The 17037-nt window shown below is 32.3% G+C and overlaps 2 protein-coding genes across 2 annotated transcripts in view; both read left to right on the top strand.

Moving 5' to 3' along the window:
• The window catches only part of LOC101488879 (BEACH domain-containing protein B), a 40237-nt gene extending 33653 nt beyond the window's left edge, over positions 1-6584 (top strand). The window contains exons 41-42 of the mRNA XM_073368531.1: positions 1769-2535; positions 6101-6584. Of these exons, the coding sequence (XP_073224632.1) occupies positions 1769-2454 (686 nt within the window). The 3' untranslated portion in view covers positions 2455-2535; positions 6101-6584. The remainder of the gene's footprint in view (positions 1-1768; positions 2536-6100) is intronic.
• A 3850-nt stretch (positions 6585-10434) lies between these two features.
• Positions 10435-15455, top strand: LOC101489203 (GATA transcription factor 25-like). The gene is made up of 8 exons (XM_004501604.4): positions 10435-10893; positions 11030-11113; positions 11520-11653; positions 13191-13298; positions 13399-13504; positions 14271-14342; positions 14859-14927; positions 15015-15455. The coding sequence occupies exons 1-8, from the start codon at positions 10633-10635 to the stop codon at positions 15090-15092; spliced, it is 912 nt and encodes a 303-aa protein (XP_004501661.1). The 5' UTR covers positions 10435-10632; the 3' UTR covers positions 15093-15455.
• The last annotated feature ends 1582 nt before the right edge of the window (positions 15456-17037 follow it).

Raw genomic sequence — 17037 nt, 5'->3', positions numbered from 1 at the left:
CATAAAGCTATTATCAATAATATTCAAACCCTTATTATTTTCTCTCCTCCTTTTCTCTAAAATCCCACAACTTCAACATGGTATCCAGAGCCTATTTCGATCCTCATTGAACTGTCTTGCCAATATTTCGCTTGTGAGTTCCCAACAGTTTTGGGAATATAATCATAGTTTCTCTTTTCTAGTATGATCATTCCTTTTTCTGACTGTTGTCACTTCCGTCCGCAATCGTCCCTACTGCCCCGTCTGCTACTGCTGCCTGCCGTCGCTGTTGGATAAGTTTTCCGACACAACCACTTCCATTGTGTGCGGAATATCTCAATCTACACAGTCCAAATTCTTTTAGGTCAAAAGATGCTCCACGCGCGCTCATGTGCCTCCAAGATCCGCCGTGTTCATCTCACGCGCCGCCACCAACAACCTCGAGCTCAGGCGCGTCTGTCCGCCTTCCAGCATAATGTTTCAATCGTCTAGATTGAGTTTTCCTTCCTGGTTCCGGATCTGTTTTAAGTTTTTTCTTTCGAGCCACATACATATAGCTTGGCAATTTGTCCCAGATACACTGGTCCCCATCTTTTTCCTAGATGTACTGGTCTTGCCTTTCTCTCCCTGAAGCATTCCTCTCTCTTCTTGAAGCAAATTCAAGTTTAAATATTTTGAGTCTCTGATATTATTGGTTTAAAGCTTCCAAATATAGTTTTTTAGAAGGACGGACCTTGCTTTGTTCAATTGTTTGCCATGAGCTTCTTTCATGCTAATGATTATTCCGACTATCTGGCTAGACTGTATTTATAGCAATTCTCTCCGACTTTACCTGCATCCCTGAGTTGTCTTTCCATCTTTTTTTATGATTTTGAGGAGTAAAACATTGTTTTCTTGTAAGAAGCTAAAGCTTAGTAAGCTTTAGCTTGAGGGGGAGTGTTAGAATATTAGAAAATATCTTATAAGATATTTTATATTATATTAGAGTATCTTGAGTTATTTCTTAGGATCAATTTATAATCATAGAGATATCTTAGAATATCTCTCATTATTATTATGATATGTTCCTGATGTAGGATTGAGTCTATGTTTCTCTATAAATAGAGATTAGTATTGAGTCTTTTGTAATCAAGTTAGCATAAAGCTATTATCAATAATATACAAACCCTTATTATTTTCTCTCCTCCTTTTCTCTAAAATCCCACAACTTCAACACACTTGATAATGAAACTGATTACAAAAATAGTATGAATAGTACAAGTAATTTAATTGTGTATAATCATAAAAGAGCTGGTAATCAGGACACTGATTCCTTATAAATGCTATCCTAAAAGGAAATAAAAATAAAACTGAAACCCTAATTAATACATACTAATAACTATACAAATTAGAATCTTATGATTCTGATTTTTGATCTCATAATCAACACATAATTTGATGTACTGGAATGCACTGTCTTGATTGTTGTCTAGGGGCATGTGTCCCTTAAGTCTGGTTTTTTATGTAATCTTGCCTGCTAAATAAAGAGAAATGATGTCTTTCTTAAGTCATAAGTTTGTTGCCATTATGATCACTTTTTTTTTTCAAATATGTTTTGTTCCTGTTTGTTGAGTGAATCAAATGGTGATGTTTTTATATCTGAAGATTGTCATTAATACTATTATTTTCATAGACAACTGTTTCATCTAACAGTTTGCAGTGAACTTTTTGTTGATCTTATTTGAATTGCTGATTTTCAACCTTCTAGTTTCTTTACATGTCTGGCTTACGAATGTTAATTGTGCTTCAGTTACATCTGAGGGGAGTATCCTTGCAACTGGAAGTTATGATACCACAGTAATGGTTTGGGAAGTTTATCGTGGTAAAACAGAAAAGAGAATTCGGAACAGTCAGCCTGAGTTACCTCGTAAGAACTATGTCATAATCGAAACTCCATGTCATATCCTTTGTGGGCATGATGATATAATAACTTGCTTATATGTGAGTCACGAGCTTGATATCATAATTAGTGGATCAAAAGATGGAACATGTGTATTCCATACCCTGCGAGAAGGTAGATATGTCAGATCCTTACGGCATCCATCAGGCAGCCCTATATCAAAGCTAGTTGTTTCTCAACATGGTCAGATTGTAATTTATGCTGATGATGATCTTAGTTTGCACTTGTATTCATTAAATGGAAAACACCTTGCTGCCTCTGAATCCAATGGGCGTCTCAACACTATTCAATTGAGCAAATGTGGTGAGTTTTTGGTAGGTGCAGGTGATCAGGGGCAGATTGTTGTTCGCTCTATAAACACACTAGAAGTTGTTAAGAAATATCATGGGGTTGGAAAGATTTTAACATCTTTGACTGTAACGCCAGAAGAGTGCTTCTTAGCTGGCACAAAAGATGGAAGCCTCCTTGTGTATTCCATAGACAATCCTCAGCTTCGGAAGACGAGCCACAGCAAAAATTTGAAAGCAAAAACTTAACATAAAATATAACAATGCATGCTGAAGAAGCATGTGGAATTTTAACAGTTAGAGCTGCCCCGTGATGACTGATTGTTCCAGGTAAATCATTCATTTATGACTACTTGATTCCTTCTTTCCTACTGGGATTTGTATTGTGTATCTCTTTCTATACAAAAAAGTAATGATTCATGCAAAACTACACGCATGTGAGAAAAAAAAATGGCGGGAAATAGAAGTTTGAAATTCCATCATGTGTAACTAGTGGGAGACTTTTCTTAAACTAGATATATAAGAATCCCAAAAAACTATTTCTTATTCTGTTGTCGGGGTTAACAATATGTCATTATCCCATTGTTCCTTACTGTGGTCGCAAAGCTTATTATTGCTTTTGATTTTGTCTGTGATCAAGGTGTCTGAAGGGAAAGATAGAAATTACTTACGATTTTTCTAATGATGGCTTTTTTAAATACCCAAAAAGCATAATTATTTGTGAAACCTTAAAAGGTTGTCCTCCATTTAAAGGATCATTGTTACTTTAAAAATGTAAGTACCAGTTACTTTGGCATTTTATAAAGATTTATTGTGTGATAGAACTCAAAATTTTAATTGAAGAAAAATGTGTATTATTTATTAAAATTCCGAGTAGTATCTCTTACAATGACGAGATCAGGAAATGATGCAGAAAGAAAAACTAAATCAGAGTTCTAAAAACTCTTAAACCAGCAAAATTGCTCCTAATCAGAGAAAAAATTCTCCTTATTATTTCGTAAAATATTTTCTAAATGCCTTCCCTTTTTCCCCTTCCCTCATTCTTATAACGTAAAATAAGAGGCGTTATTAACTAACTTTATTCCCTCCATTCATCTTTCTTGAAACTGAATGCTTTTCTCACTTCCCCTTCCCTCATCCTTTAGTGGAAGATCAATAGAATAAGAGACGTTATTAACTAGCTTTTATTCCCTCCATTCATCCTTATAGAAACTACATGTGTGTGAGGTGTGTGACTTGGGTGAGTGGGGCCCACTATTTGGGCCCTCATTCCTCTTAATTTGCAATTTTCTATCATTGTCACACCCCTTCAAACTGAGTCTTGTTCTCAAGGCTAACATTAAGACATTGGTTCTGTAGCAGACTTCCAGGCTCCCCCCAGCTGATGGTTTCCTTCCTTTCTCAGGTTATGATTTTTCTTGGCCTTAGTATATTCATGATAGCAACATTAAGTTCTTTTTCCTGATTGATTCTCCAATTCTTCGAAATTTGACACTGCAGCTTCACAATTTTCCTTTTTCAGTCCAAGCAAATTGCCATTTCTTCCCAATCAAATAACACCTTGACAAGCTTATACAACCAAGCCACTCCCAAAATCATGTCCTCCCCTTGTAATTCCACTATGTAAGCTTCAGCAATGGTCTGGAACCTTCCAACTTGAATGTCAAACTTCTCACTCTTCTCTGTTACAGACACGGGAATCGTTTCCAAATTTCGCGTTCGTAACTAGGATTTGTTCTACTGGAAGCTGTAGAATTGCTCTCATTTGAGGAGTCACAAATTTGTGACTAGCACTAGTGTCCCCCATCATCGTGACCGGTATGCCCTTCACGGTACCTTTCAAATGTAGGAGAAAAGGGAACGAATTTCAAGCTCTGCCTTCCTCTTCTTTTTCGAACAGCATCATGGAGTTGCATGTTACTGCAGTGTCTTCCTCCACTTCCTTTAGTTCGATAGCTAGGACTTTAGTTCGTCTGTCACTTCATCATCTCCCAGAATCATCAGACGCAACTGTTATTGAGCACACTGATGAAGAGGATGAAACTTTCCCCCACATCGAAAACAGAGGCCCGCGCCTTACGGTCCATTAATTCGGAATAGGGAAGATGCTTGGTTCCCCTACTACAATTTTCGTGGTTCCCCCGTCGCTGCTCATCACCTTTTGTTAGCATTTGGTTCTGATTAAGGTTGGATCCTTGCATGCTCAATTCCAAGTTAGAATTTGACCCAATTTGGGTATTTTTGGATTGGGTTCCCCCACTTGGCCCATAACTCGCATTTCCTTTGTTTGGGCCTAGAAAAGACCCGATCCGGACCCGTTTCTATTAGTAAGCCCATTACTTCCTTCTTTTCCCCCTTTCCAATTTCGCGAACAACCTCCACCTCTGTTTCCCCGAAATTCAACACACCTCATAATTGTTTCAACATCACAACCAATTTCATTGCCTCCACATGTGTCTTAGGGTTGAAGGTCCTTACCCGCAAATGTACCTCTGACTAGAGGCCACCTAAAAAAAATATACCCATGGTATTGTTCTTCGAGGAGACGCATAGCCTGGGAAGAGAAATATTCGAAATCTGAAATGTACTCTTCCACATCTCAAGTTTGTTGAAGATCTTTCAATTCTTCGAATGGATTATCGCTTTTTCTTCCCATTTCTCTCAATCAACGCTTCCTTCAACTTTAACCACGTGAGGTCATCCTCCGTTTTACATAGAAGATTAAACCAATGAATGGTTGTTCCTTCCATGCTAATTTTCGCCAAACGAACCTTCACTTCTTCAGATATTCCATGTACCTCAAAATGTCTCTGCTCGCGTGATCCACCCCACTAGATCATCGCCAACAATTGAAGGCAGCTCCACCTTCTTCACCGCCATCTTGTAGTCCGTAACTGGCTCCTCAGTTGTCTGCGACACTGCAGGTGTAGGTTGATTGAACAGTTTTGCAAACTCTGCCAAGATAGCTTGACTAAATGCACCCAAGGTTTGGTGCATATAACCTTCCATCTCAGCCATTCGTATCTCCAAAGCCATTTTTCAGACATTTTTGGTGGCATTAGGTTTCCCTAGCTTCTATCTGGCAGGTCAGACCAATGATAGAACTCAGAATCTTAATGCAAGAAAAAGGTATATTATTTCTTAAAATTCAGAGTAGTATTTTTTACAATGACGAGATTAGGAGATGATGCAGAAAGAAAAACTAAACCAGAGTTCTAAGAACTCCTAAACCAGAGCAAAATTGCTCCTAACCAGAGAAAGATTTCTCCTAATTATTTCTTAAAATATTTTCTAAATGTCTTCCCCTTCCCTCATTCTTATAACGTAAAGTAAAAGATGTTATTAACTAGCTTTTGTTCCCTCCATTCATCCTTCTTGAAACTTAATGCATTTCCCACTTCCCCTTCCTTCATCATTTAATGGAAGATCAGTAGAATAAGTGATGTTATTAACTAGCTTTTATTCTTCATTCATCTTTCTAGAAACTAAATGTTTGTGAGGTGTGTGACTTGAGTGAGTTGGGCCTACTATTTGGGCCCTCATTCATCTTAATTTGCAGTGTTCTATCGTGTAACTTGATTAATTTTTTCTTTCATACCTTATTACTTGATTTAAATGCTCACAAAGTGCCAATATTGGGTGAAGACATTTTTTAGAATGCATGTCAATGTTCTGTCAAATTTATCTTGCAATTGTACTCCCTCTTGTCTCTTAAACTCACATTAATTAAAAAATTTAGTTATAACTGTGATTAATTTCTTAATGTATTAAGAAAGTAATGGTATTTCTCAGAATGTCCGTCATGGAATTTTTTTTTCTATGAGAATGAAGAGGTTATTTGAAAAATAAAATCATATTATTTGAAGAGTATTTTATTACTGACATCAATTTGCAGTTATCTTATTGCAGGTGCATCCACTGACTACATGTTTTTGGGTTTATGCGAATATTTCTTACATGTTGATCATGCCATTTTCTCTTGAGTTATGGGTGTTATCCCACGAAGTGCTCAGCCTGTAGGTTATACAAAGATAAGATGTGAGAGCACCAGCTTTATCTGTATACAGAAAACAGTTTGACATCTTTGATACTGGAATAGAGGAACTGAGTGGATTATCATCTACTTCCTGATCATTGCGAGACAGTAATTCCCCAAATTGGTTTTTTCGTGTTTTAGAATACTAGGAGCTACAGATTTGGGGTTTTGTTCATACATGTACATTATATTTGTTAACTCTTCAATGGGATTTTGGGGATTCATGTGCACTAAAATTGTAGCACAGATATATTGTACAGACAGGCTTGACTGCCTTATCTTACAGGAAAAAGATATATCCTCGCCGATGTATTGTACTTGCAAAAGGACCAATTTTATTTCATTGTGATGGCTATTGAATGAAGTTTAAGTATACTAATAATCACTGTCTTATAAATTGAATCGTAAATTGAACTGATGAAACAAGCATGCTAAAATTTACTCGGTTAAAGTGTAGTTCAACCGGATACTTAATAAATTAATAAAAATATAGTGCTCAATTTTATAGATTATCAATGGAAAACATAATTTATATAATAAAATTCACAAACAAATACATAAAATAAATAAAAAGGTCAATAAATATTAAAGGGTTATGAAATGAGATAAGTTTTGACAATATATTTTTTTGGATAATCTTTACCGTTTACCGTATAAGTAAATTTTGTAGGTAGTCGTAGATCCAATTCAAATTTAAAGATGGTATTAGAATTTATTCTTGATCAATTAGACCATCTCATATCAGATTATCGTTATCAAGATATTTGAATCACATTCCAAATGTTTAGTTTTGGACGAAAGGGGATGAGTGTTAAGAGTTTCACATTAAATGAGATAAAGTTTAGATAAAGTGTTTATAAATGTGAGTGATTATTACCTATAAATCGATTTTGAAGAGTTCTATCACGTCTAACCAAAATTTTAAGAATAAATTAATAAACCAAAATTTTAATAATAAATTAATAAATTTACAAAATTAAAAGAATCGATGCATTCATAGAGCATAGAGTTCTTCTTTTGTTAGTTTCTTCTTTGTCTCCAAGTTTTTTGAAAAATCTTTAATTTTTGTTCAATTCGATTAATTTAAAGGTACTTTTTATACGTATGTATTTTCAATATGTATTTGTAAACATAGGAAGCAGAAGAAGAAATTGTCTTTACTTTTACTAGTAGTCCAATATTTATTTTTACTTTCAAAAGAATAAGTGATTAATCTAATTTCATTATTCTTTTTTTTTCACTAACGCATAAGGAATCCAAATGACAATTGATATGATTTGGATAGTATACTATAATACTTTTACCGTACCCACAATTTAAAAAAAAATATATATATCCTCTTGAGCATAAATCTTAATCTAATACTTGTAAATTTTGGATACTTAAATATCTATACCTATTGCCCAAATTAAAATTAAAATCAATTGTTAAATTGTAAAATATCATATCATTTTAATATAATTAAGAAAATATTTAAAATTTTATAATATTAAATTAAAAAATAATAAGCTAGAGAAATTAAATTGTCCAAAATTACGTTGAATCATGTAAATTTAGAATATTAATAGAAACAAAACAAAACAAAAATTAATTATTAGACTAAGCACATGAATACAAATAAAACCGACTTTAGAAATTAATTACCATCTTTTATAAAATTAATTGTTAATTTTATATATACCTAAATTATAAATATTTTATTCCACCTAATTTTTATCGTGATTTTATTTGTATATTCATATTGATAACCTAAGTAAATATTTTCTAAGAATAACCAACAAATATGAGTACAACTACCATAGTGTTATCTAGTTGTTCTCTTCAAATAACTTATTCAAACCTTATAAAAAATCTGAAAAGGGACGAGATAATGGCTTTTATATCACTACCTAAATTATGTTGTAATAACATAGATCAATCTATTAGTGGTAGACCATTTTGTGGTGAAAATTTTATGGTTAGAGTATGGTGGACACCAAGTAAAGGGAAAAAGTGAAAAGTACTAGTAACATGCTTTCAAGTAAAAGATGATTCATTTTAGGACAAAGGAAAGATGTTTCATATTTGTAAAGATATTCCTTAAGAAATTTGTTTGTCTTGTATAAGTGATGCTTTTAATGTTCCTATCACATATATATTATTGTGTGCATAATTCATTGTACTTATCTTCTTTAATTGATGTTTGCAATCTAAAGAAATTTGGAATGTTAGTTCATCTCAATTGTGAATAATTTCACTTATTAGGAAATTTATATTTACAACTTATTAAAAAAATTGTATCATATATTTATCTATTAAGGGTTAAGGTGTATGGTCTTTGAATATCACAATGAAGATAATTTTGTGTTTGAGTCAATTAATGTTTCAATTTATGTTTAATTTTTAAGTGCAGATAGCTTTTTGCATTCACAGGTGCGTATTAGACATGCACATATATAAGACAAGATTAATTAAAAAGTTAATATAAAGATGACACAAGGTCAAAAAGTCTGGATTTGAACTTATCCCATTTAAATAGTTATTGTGTTTGTTAGAAAAAAATGCATATATCTACAAATTTACTTGGAGAATTAGTTAAAAGATGGAATGAAAAAAACAGGGATTTTCATATACAAAATAGAATAATACGTTTTACTCCTCTATATATATATTTTGTGTCGGAACTTTGGTGAAAAAGTAGATTTAAAAAAGATCTTAAATTAATATTTAAAAAATATATATATTTTATAGAAAAATAATTACGATAAATTTATATTTACAAAAATTGTCATTCTTGAAATGACGAAAAACAACATAATTTATGTTTGGAATCTTTACATAAAATTGTTGAATTTCATGTTTCATTCTGTTGTAACTTGAAATCAATTTTGTAATTTTATAAAAAATGATTTATGCATTCATTTTATTGTAGGTAGGTGGTTTCATAATTTCATCTACATAATTTTTTGAACAAATGGGAACAAGTTTTTTAAGACACGCTAAACAACTAAATATAATTTTTCTGAGGCACATAAAGTTATTATCTTGTAATTAGTTTATTCAATTATACCAAAATGTTTTTGCATAAAATTTATACTTTAGATTAGTTAATATATGTGCCCTAAGGCAGATGTTTGCAAGATACATTTTTTTGTAATTTTTTTACAAGTACAAATTTGTATATAAAAATTGAGAAAAAATAATACATACAGTTATTGTAGACTAATTTGACTTGATATCCAATAAAAATATAATATGGAGCAGTTATTTTTAAAAGTGTTTAATGATTATGTATTGTCAATTTTAAATAGTTTTACACTTTAATCAATTATACATTGTTGATTGAGTAGTTATTTATTGTTAAAAATAATAAATTTTAAAACAATAATGTTATATAATATGATAAATCTTTTCATGAATAAATCAAGTAGTCTAAACTTTTAAGTTAAAAAAATTAACCATACACTAAACTGAGTTGAAATAGTAAAAATAAAATAACAATTATGACATCTTGTCTTTTGTTACTCTTTTTTACTAGGACACCATCTATCTTCTCTTTTTAAAAAATAATATATATATATATATATGATAAGATAATATATTTTATATTAAACGATCATAAAAATTATCCTCAACCAAAAAAGAGTAAATCACCAAATTTATTTTGTAAAGGGATGTCAAATAGATCAACGAGATTATAAATATTTTAAAAAGTTATTTGATTTTATGAAATTATGAATAGACCTCTCTCACTCTTTTAAAATTTAATAGTTTTTATTATTTATTTTTAATTATTTAATTAAAAAACTACAATGTAATATATTTAATATGATACAATAATGTAGAATAATTAACATCATAAAATCACAACAAAATTTCTTTAAAACTTTAATTTTGAACTTTAAAAATTATTTATTTTTATAATTTAATTTGACATAAATAATTAATATATGTAAATTTAGATTATTTTATATTATAAAATCGTATAGTATATTATTTAAAATATGACAAATTATTAATTGAAAAATCTAAAAGATGAAGAAAAAAAACTATCTATTTTACAATTTGAAATTCGAGACAGTAATTGATAAAAAAATAGATGGTTTAAGAGCGTAATGAAGTAAAAAAAGTAATTAACGTTGATTTTGATTAAATTATAAAAATGATAGATGTCGATACTTTACTGTAGACCAAAAGCAGGTAAATATTGGCATCATTTGGGTTACTTTCGTCCCCATTCTCTCTTCATTCCGACATACCTCGCTCGCCTTCCCACACTTTCTCTCTCTACCTCCTCACGCCAAATTTAACCCTCTCTCTCGCTCTCTATCAAACAAGTTAGGGTTTCTGTTAGGGTTAGGGTTTCACCTTCTAATGCATACAAAATCCCTTTTTCTACACTCTTTTAAACAATGTACAACTCTATGAACATGTCCGACCAGATCAAAAACAACGAAGACGCCGACAATCACATCCATTACGATTCGCATACCCTAGAAGACGGTTCCGGCGAAGGAGAAGGACCAATTCACGATGTTTCTCTCGAAGATGTTTATGTTTCCGGTGATGGAAACCACGCTGACATGTCAATTCAACGCTTCGATGATTCTAGTCAGCTCACTCTTTCGTTTCGTGGTCAAGTTTATGTTTTCGATTCTGTTACCCCTGAGAAGGTCCGAGAAATCTCTCTCTCTCTCTCTCTCTTCCTTTTTTCACTTTTTATTATTTTCTATTTTGTGAAATTTAGCATGCAATTGAATAAACTTTAGGTTAATTTAATGAATGAAGTTTTTTTTTTTTTTGTTTCAGGTTCAATCAGTTTTATTACTGTTAGGAGGATGTGAACTGTCTTCGGGTTCGCAATGTTTGGACACGTCGCCTTTAAATCAGAGGGTATAATTATAAATATTTTTATTAAGAATTTAATTTAGATACACTTGTTAGTGTAAAAAATGTTTTACATGGTCACTCAATCACAACCATTACCAATGGTTGTAACGAACTAACAGCGCATAACTATCAAACTCTTTTATTAATAGAGTTTAACAACTGTAGGTAAAAAAGATTTTACATTGTCAACAAATTACAATCAATTATATGTGACTTTAGAAATACTTATGATTAAAGTCAAATGTCTTTGGTGATTGGACGGTTATGATTGGTTGATAATTACATTGATAGTGTATATAAATTAAATTCAATGTTTACTTATTTGCTATTTATTGTTATAGAATTTCAGTCACAAGCTGAAGTTGCTGACTAATTTTTTTTCTTTTAAATTATTTGGGTATTGGTATAGAGTGGCACTGAATTTCCTACAAGATGTAGTCAACCACAGCGAGCAGCGTCGTTGATTAGGTTTCGTCAGAAGAGGAAAGAGCGAAACTTTGATAAGAAAGTTAGATATGGTGTGCGTCAAGAAGTTGCTCTAAGGTCTGAATCTGATTGTAAGCGTACTTGGTTTCTAGTTTAATTTTACTGCATCTTGTTAGATTAAACTCTCTGGAACTTAAATATGGAGCTTATCCATTGCCAGAACTTAAAGTTGATATGCTTCTTAGTTATGATCTGTCATGTACATGATGGTTTGGAATGGATTTGTTTCCTTGCTTTTTAAACCATTTTAATTGTAAGCAATAAATATATTGGTATCGTAGAGACCCAAGAATATATGCTATAAAGTGTGTTCTCATTGGGAGGTAATGCCTTATACATTTTTCTTTGAGCTAGTCTGCAAGAGTTTAGTTGAAGTTCTGTTGGAAATGGAACAAAAATCTATCTTTTTGCTACTATGTGATGACGAGATGTGAAGAACCGGGACAACTCTATGTTATAATTAAAGGGACAATTCTGACTTTGTTGTTGTGGATTAAATTCAAAACTGTACTATATAATTGCCAGCCATTTTGTGTTTTGAAACATCGTTTACTGTTGATTTGTTTTGAAGTACAAAGCTTTAAAGCCATTGTTAGATTGTTAATTAGGTGTGTTACAAGTATTTGTAGTTATTTCATTACAGCTGCTGTCTATGTTGTAGCAGCTGTCCTTCCGTTTACTCTTTTACATATAGCGTTTTGGGTAGATGCTCCAAGCTTTGTTTGGATTAGTTGACAAATACGGACTACAATAAGGTTAATACTTAATACAAAACAAACATTAGTGCTTCCATTTTTTGGTTCCTCTAGACATCTGCAAATCCTTAATTGAATACGAAGTGATTTCAAGTATAATGCATAGATTAATAGCATTCTCCATCAGTATGATGGATAGTTCTCAACAATTACATAGTTTGTCTGCTTGAGTGAAAGGCTATATTTCATTCTTCGAGATTTGGTTCAATGGCGTCTTCATTCAACACACTCTTTATGTTTGGCCTATTTTTTGAGAACAGTGCACTTATCTCCTATATAGTTCACTATTTTAATAGTTTATTGACTTTTTAAGAAATATACTCTTGAAGTTTATTGAAGTTCCACATTGTCAAGGTTCCCAGACTATTAGATGTAAATATGTGCTTGGGCACCCTCATCCTTTGAACTAGCTTTTGGGAGTGAGATCCAAGTCCGTTTAACATGGTATTAGAGTTGGGTTAAGGATGAAAATGTGGGAATTGGACCCGGATCCGTGCTAGGTGTGAAGGTGGGTATTGGGGTCTCACATTGCCAAAGTTCCTAGGTTGTTAGATGTATATATGTGCTTGGACACCCTCATTCATTGAGCTAGCTTTGGGAGTGAGATCCAAGTCCATTTAACATATATGAATCGTGAAAATTAACTCCAAAAAACTGTTGCTCGTGTTCCTCTTTATTGGGATGTGCTATTTGTTTGGATTGTATTGACAAATGGCTTGGTGCCTAGGTATTTGTTACTTCATATTTAATGTTCCACAATTTTTCTTATCTCACATTCTTGAAGCCGTTTAACTTTATTTATCTGCACATACCTATTTCTTATCTATTTCTAAATGCAGGATGCAACGTAGTAAGGGTCAATTTACATCATCTAAGAAACAAGATGGAGCTAACAATTGGGGTTCAGATCCAGAGTCAGGGCAAGATGTGGTTCAATCCGAAACCTCGTAAGTTTTTGACTAAATATGTGTTTCCAGTGGTGCTGTTTTAGTTCTGAGATGTTCCATTGGATGTTTTACCATCTCCTTGATTTGCATGGTTGTACAGATGCACACACTGTGGAACAAGTTCAAAGTCTACCCCTATGATGCGAAGGGGGCCATCTGGCCCAAGGACACTTTGCAATGCTTGTGGGCTTTTTTGGGCAAATAGGGTAAGTATTTGTCATCCTTCTGTTTTTTTTTTTTTGGTGGGAAACCTCCTGTTCATATTTCAACTATCTAGCGCAGTTGAAATTGGAAAAAGAAAAACTGTCTTCTATGCTTCTTTAGTGTTATGGGTCAAACCCTCAGATCTTACTTCACTTTGTTATTAAAGATTCGCTTGTCCGCCTGCAGTGTGGACAAACTTTTCTTTCCACCTGATATCATTGATGTAGAAGTGAGTCCGATATCAGCTAGATTTGAGACACAGAACTCTCATTTTAAGCAGAGGCTATCCCCAGCCTTGTTCTTAGGAATAGACTCTACATCAAGTCAACTGTTCTATCATTTAATTGGAAATGCAAAACAAATTTGTGAATTGTTGGCTTAGAGTTGGTTTCCTTTTGAGAAGATGTTTACATTTTTATTCCTTTCTACATATTCAGCATTGTGAATTCTTTTTCCTGCAAATTATTATTTGTGATATTTGCTTTCGCTATTTGTGATCACCAAAATCTTGGGATGTCTTGTGTATTGATATTGTTTCAATGTGCTATTGTGTACTATTTTCTTCCTGAGTGGAAAACGGTAATTTAGATTCCTTTACCTCCCTTTTCAAAGCATATCAAGGGAGGTGCATCTATATTCTTGTAAGCATTAAATTCAAATCTATCCAACTGTGAGTCTGAAATCTGCTAATTTCATATATTTCTGAATCTAATGATTCTAATTATGGTGTTGCCGGTAGTCGCACATTTTGACAATGAAATCCTGCAGGGTACTTTGAGGGATCTATCTACTTCTAAGAGACACCATGAACAGCACACTCTTGCGGCACCTCCTGAGCAGGTATGCTGTCATTGACTAGGGGTTTGTTTGTTATAGATCAAACAAAAAATGATTTTCACTTCATATTTTAAAAAATGATTTTTATGAGAACCTACTCAAAAATGATAGAAGTTATTTCGGACTCATTTGTTATCAATTAAAAATGTAATTTTGACATTTAATAACTTAGATATTCATTATAAGAGTGTTTAACATAAAAATAACATTTAAAAAAAAAAGATACATCTCGAAAATTATTTTTATGAGAAGCTAAGCAAAATAATTATTCATTTTAATCATTTTTTGAAATTTTATCATCCAAAAAAGTAGTAGGAAAGTGATGAAATACTTAAAATGCGTTTTTATGAGAAGCTATTCAAACCAATTTCTCATTTGAAGCTTTTATTTTTAACTTCTCTTTTAAAATACTTTAAAAATCATATTTATAAAACGCTTAAACTAACGGGGCCTAGATTGGGTTGTTGTTTAATTGTGGAGTTGCCAGTAGTTATACATTCTAACAGTGAAATTCTGCAGGGTACTTTGAGGGATCTTTCTAATTCTAAGAGAAACCACGAACTGCACACACTTGCATCACCTAAGACGGTATGCTTTCCTTGACTACATTGGGTTTTTGTTTTGCTTGGAGTGGTAATAATTGCATCCTTTTTCCACTCTACTCTCAACGACCAGGTTGATGAGGGTAATGACTTGAACTGCCGGACGGCTCTTCCTGCGCCCAACGATACTGTTGATGATAAAACAACTTAGGTATCAGATCATTGAGATTTCCAGTCACGGAAAATGACAGTCATTGACTACGGCACTCCCAGGTTTATTGTAATTCCGCTCGATTTGGCTTGTAGAATGTACAGTTCTAGAGAGGCTCTCATCAACACACCAGGTCTATTTAAAACATGCTCTTGGATAAGTTGCATTAGCTGTTTTTATCGGAATGTATACTATAAAGTGGAATTTGAATGAGGACTTGATTTGATTTCATTGGGAGGACGCAAGGTTTTGTTTGATATTTTACTTTATGTGAAAATGTGCACAAAACAGTAAGCAATAGTTCCAGTGGAATATTTTTTCCTTCTCCCATTTAAAGAAAGCTGGTTAACCATGTGCCCAAAAGGAGGGTCGTATGTCTTTTAGCTGCATAACTGAAAAATTGGAATATGTTAAGCAGAACTAAAGACTAAACCAAATTATCTTATATTTTGACGGGTTCAACCAGTTAAAATGATGACCATAATTAAATTGGATGATATAATAAAGCATAATCAAACCGTAGTATCAATTGAATGGAATGTTTTTAAATATATTAATAATAGGGTATCATCAATTGGATTGAGTTCTCTATAGTGAACTGAAGTGTATAAAGTTACTATTATCAATTATTACTATTAATAAATTATATATATATATATATATAACAACAACAAATCACAAGTATTGTTCTGTGTTCTTGATTTTCTTTCTTTCTATTATACTCTGCTTAATTTTACACTATACTCGTAAGGTTTATTAAACAAATATTACGAGTGCCGAAGAGCATGTATGATGCACCGGTTGCTGTTTCCTTTTCTCTTGTTGAGTGGATATGGCCTTGGTTTAAACTGAAGCAAAACTACATGTCCCAAAAAATAACAAAACTACACGATGTCTCCAAAAAAAACAAAACTACATGATGATAACCAAACGGGTGTACGTTCCAATTTTTTTTTCTTTCTTTTTCTGTTAGATTATAACTTCTGATAGTGGAAAATAAACTATCACATCCTAACTGTTGGTAGTGTATTTTGGAGTGGACAAAATTAACATGACACTAGTTTGTCATATTTTTGATGAACATGGATATTCACCTAGATCTTTTAGATGCTCATAAGAGCTATACACTTCGTGCGGATAAAACTAACATGATACTCTTTTGTCACATTTTTTATGGATTTAATTTTTATTAAATTGATATTTGAAATTGTGAATATCGGTCAAAATAGCTTTTCAATTTTATAAATTGATAAATATATCCTTAAAATTATGTGTCAGTCAAAATGACTTCTATAATTAAAGATTTTAATGCTACATGTAAAATGAACATGTAACATTATATATAAATTTCATATCAATTTTGCATCATCAAAATTTCATGTGATACATGAAATTTATAGACGAAGTAGGAAACACAACTAATAAATTCATGTGCACAAGTTAGAGATTCCTAGTTCGAACGTACGTCATCATATAAAATATTCAACTTAACAATGTTGATATTGTCAGTTGAGCTAACTGAAATATTCATAAAATTTATATCTAATTTGATTTATGATGATGTAACATTGATGTGATATACATATGGAAGATCACATATTCATTTAATGTCTTCCATAGTAACTTTTAACAATATCAATTACAAAAGAATCAATTTTTTACTCAAATATTTAAATAATTCTAAAGTTAATTTCACCCAATTCCTTCCTTGCAATAAGTTTTTTCCACTTGGCAATTAATACTCCATCCTTTATTATTCTTTGTGCCCCAATAAAACGATTTAACATCCGATTCAATATCCTCTTCCAATGGAACTACTTTGATGAAGACTTCTTTACCTATGCGAGAAATAAATTTTGCATTCTACAATTGGATTTTTCTCCAAATTTCATCCTTAAGGTATCTAAAGATAGCCTTTTTTGTCGTGCCGCACTAAGGATGGGAG

This window comes from Cicer arietinum, chromosome 5, assembly GCF_000331145.2.
Source record: "Cicer arietinum cultivar CDC Frontier isolate Library 1 chromosome 5, Cicar.CDCFrontier_v2.0, whole genome shotgun sequence".
Lineage (NCBI taxonomy): Eukaryota > Viridiplantae > Streptophyta > Magnoliopsida > Fabales > Fabaceae > Cicer > Cicer arietinum.
This window is presented reverse-complemented; position numbering and strand designations above follow the sequence as displayed.

Excerpts from the sequence above, each read along its gene's own strand:
- LOC101489203 (XM_004501604.4), top strand. The coding sequence starts at position 10,633 with ATGTACAACTCTATGAACATGTCCGACCAGATCAAAAACAACGAAGAC. Across the intron at positions 13,299-13,398 it reads GTGGTTCAATCCGAAACCTC|ATGCACACACTGTGGAACAA; the intron begins GTAAGTTTTTGA and ends ATGGTTGTACAG. Across the intron at positions 14,928-15,014 it reads CACTTGCATCACCTAAGACG|GTTGATGAGGGTAATGACTT; the intron begins GTATGCTTTCCT and ends CTCAACGACCAG.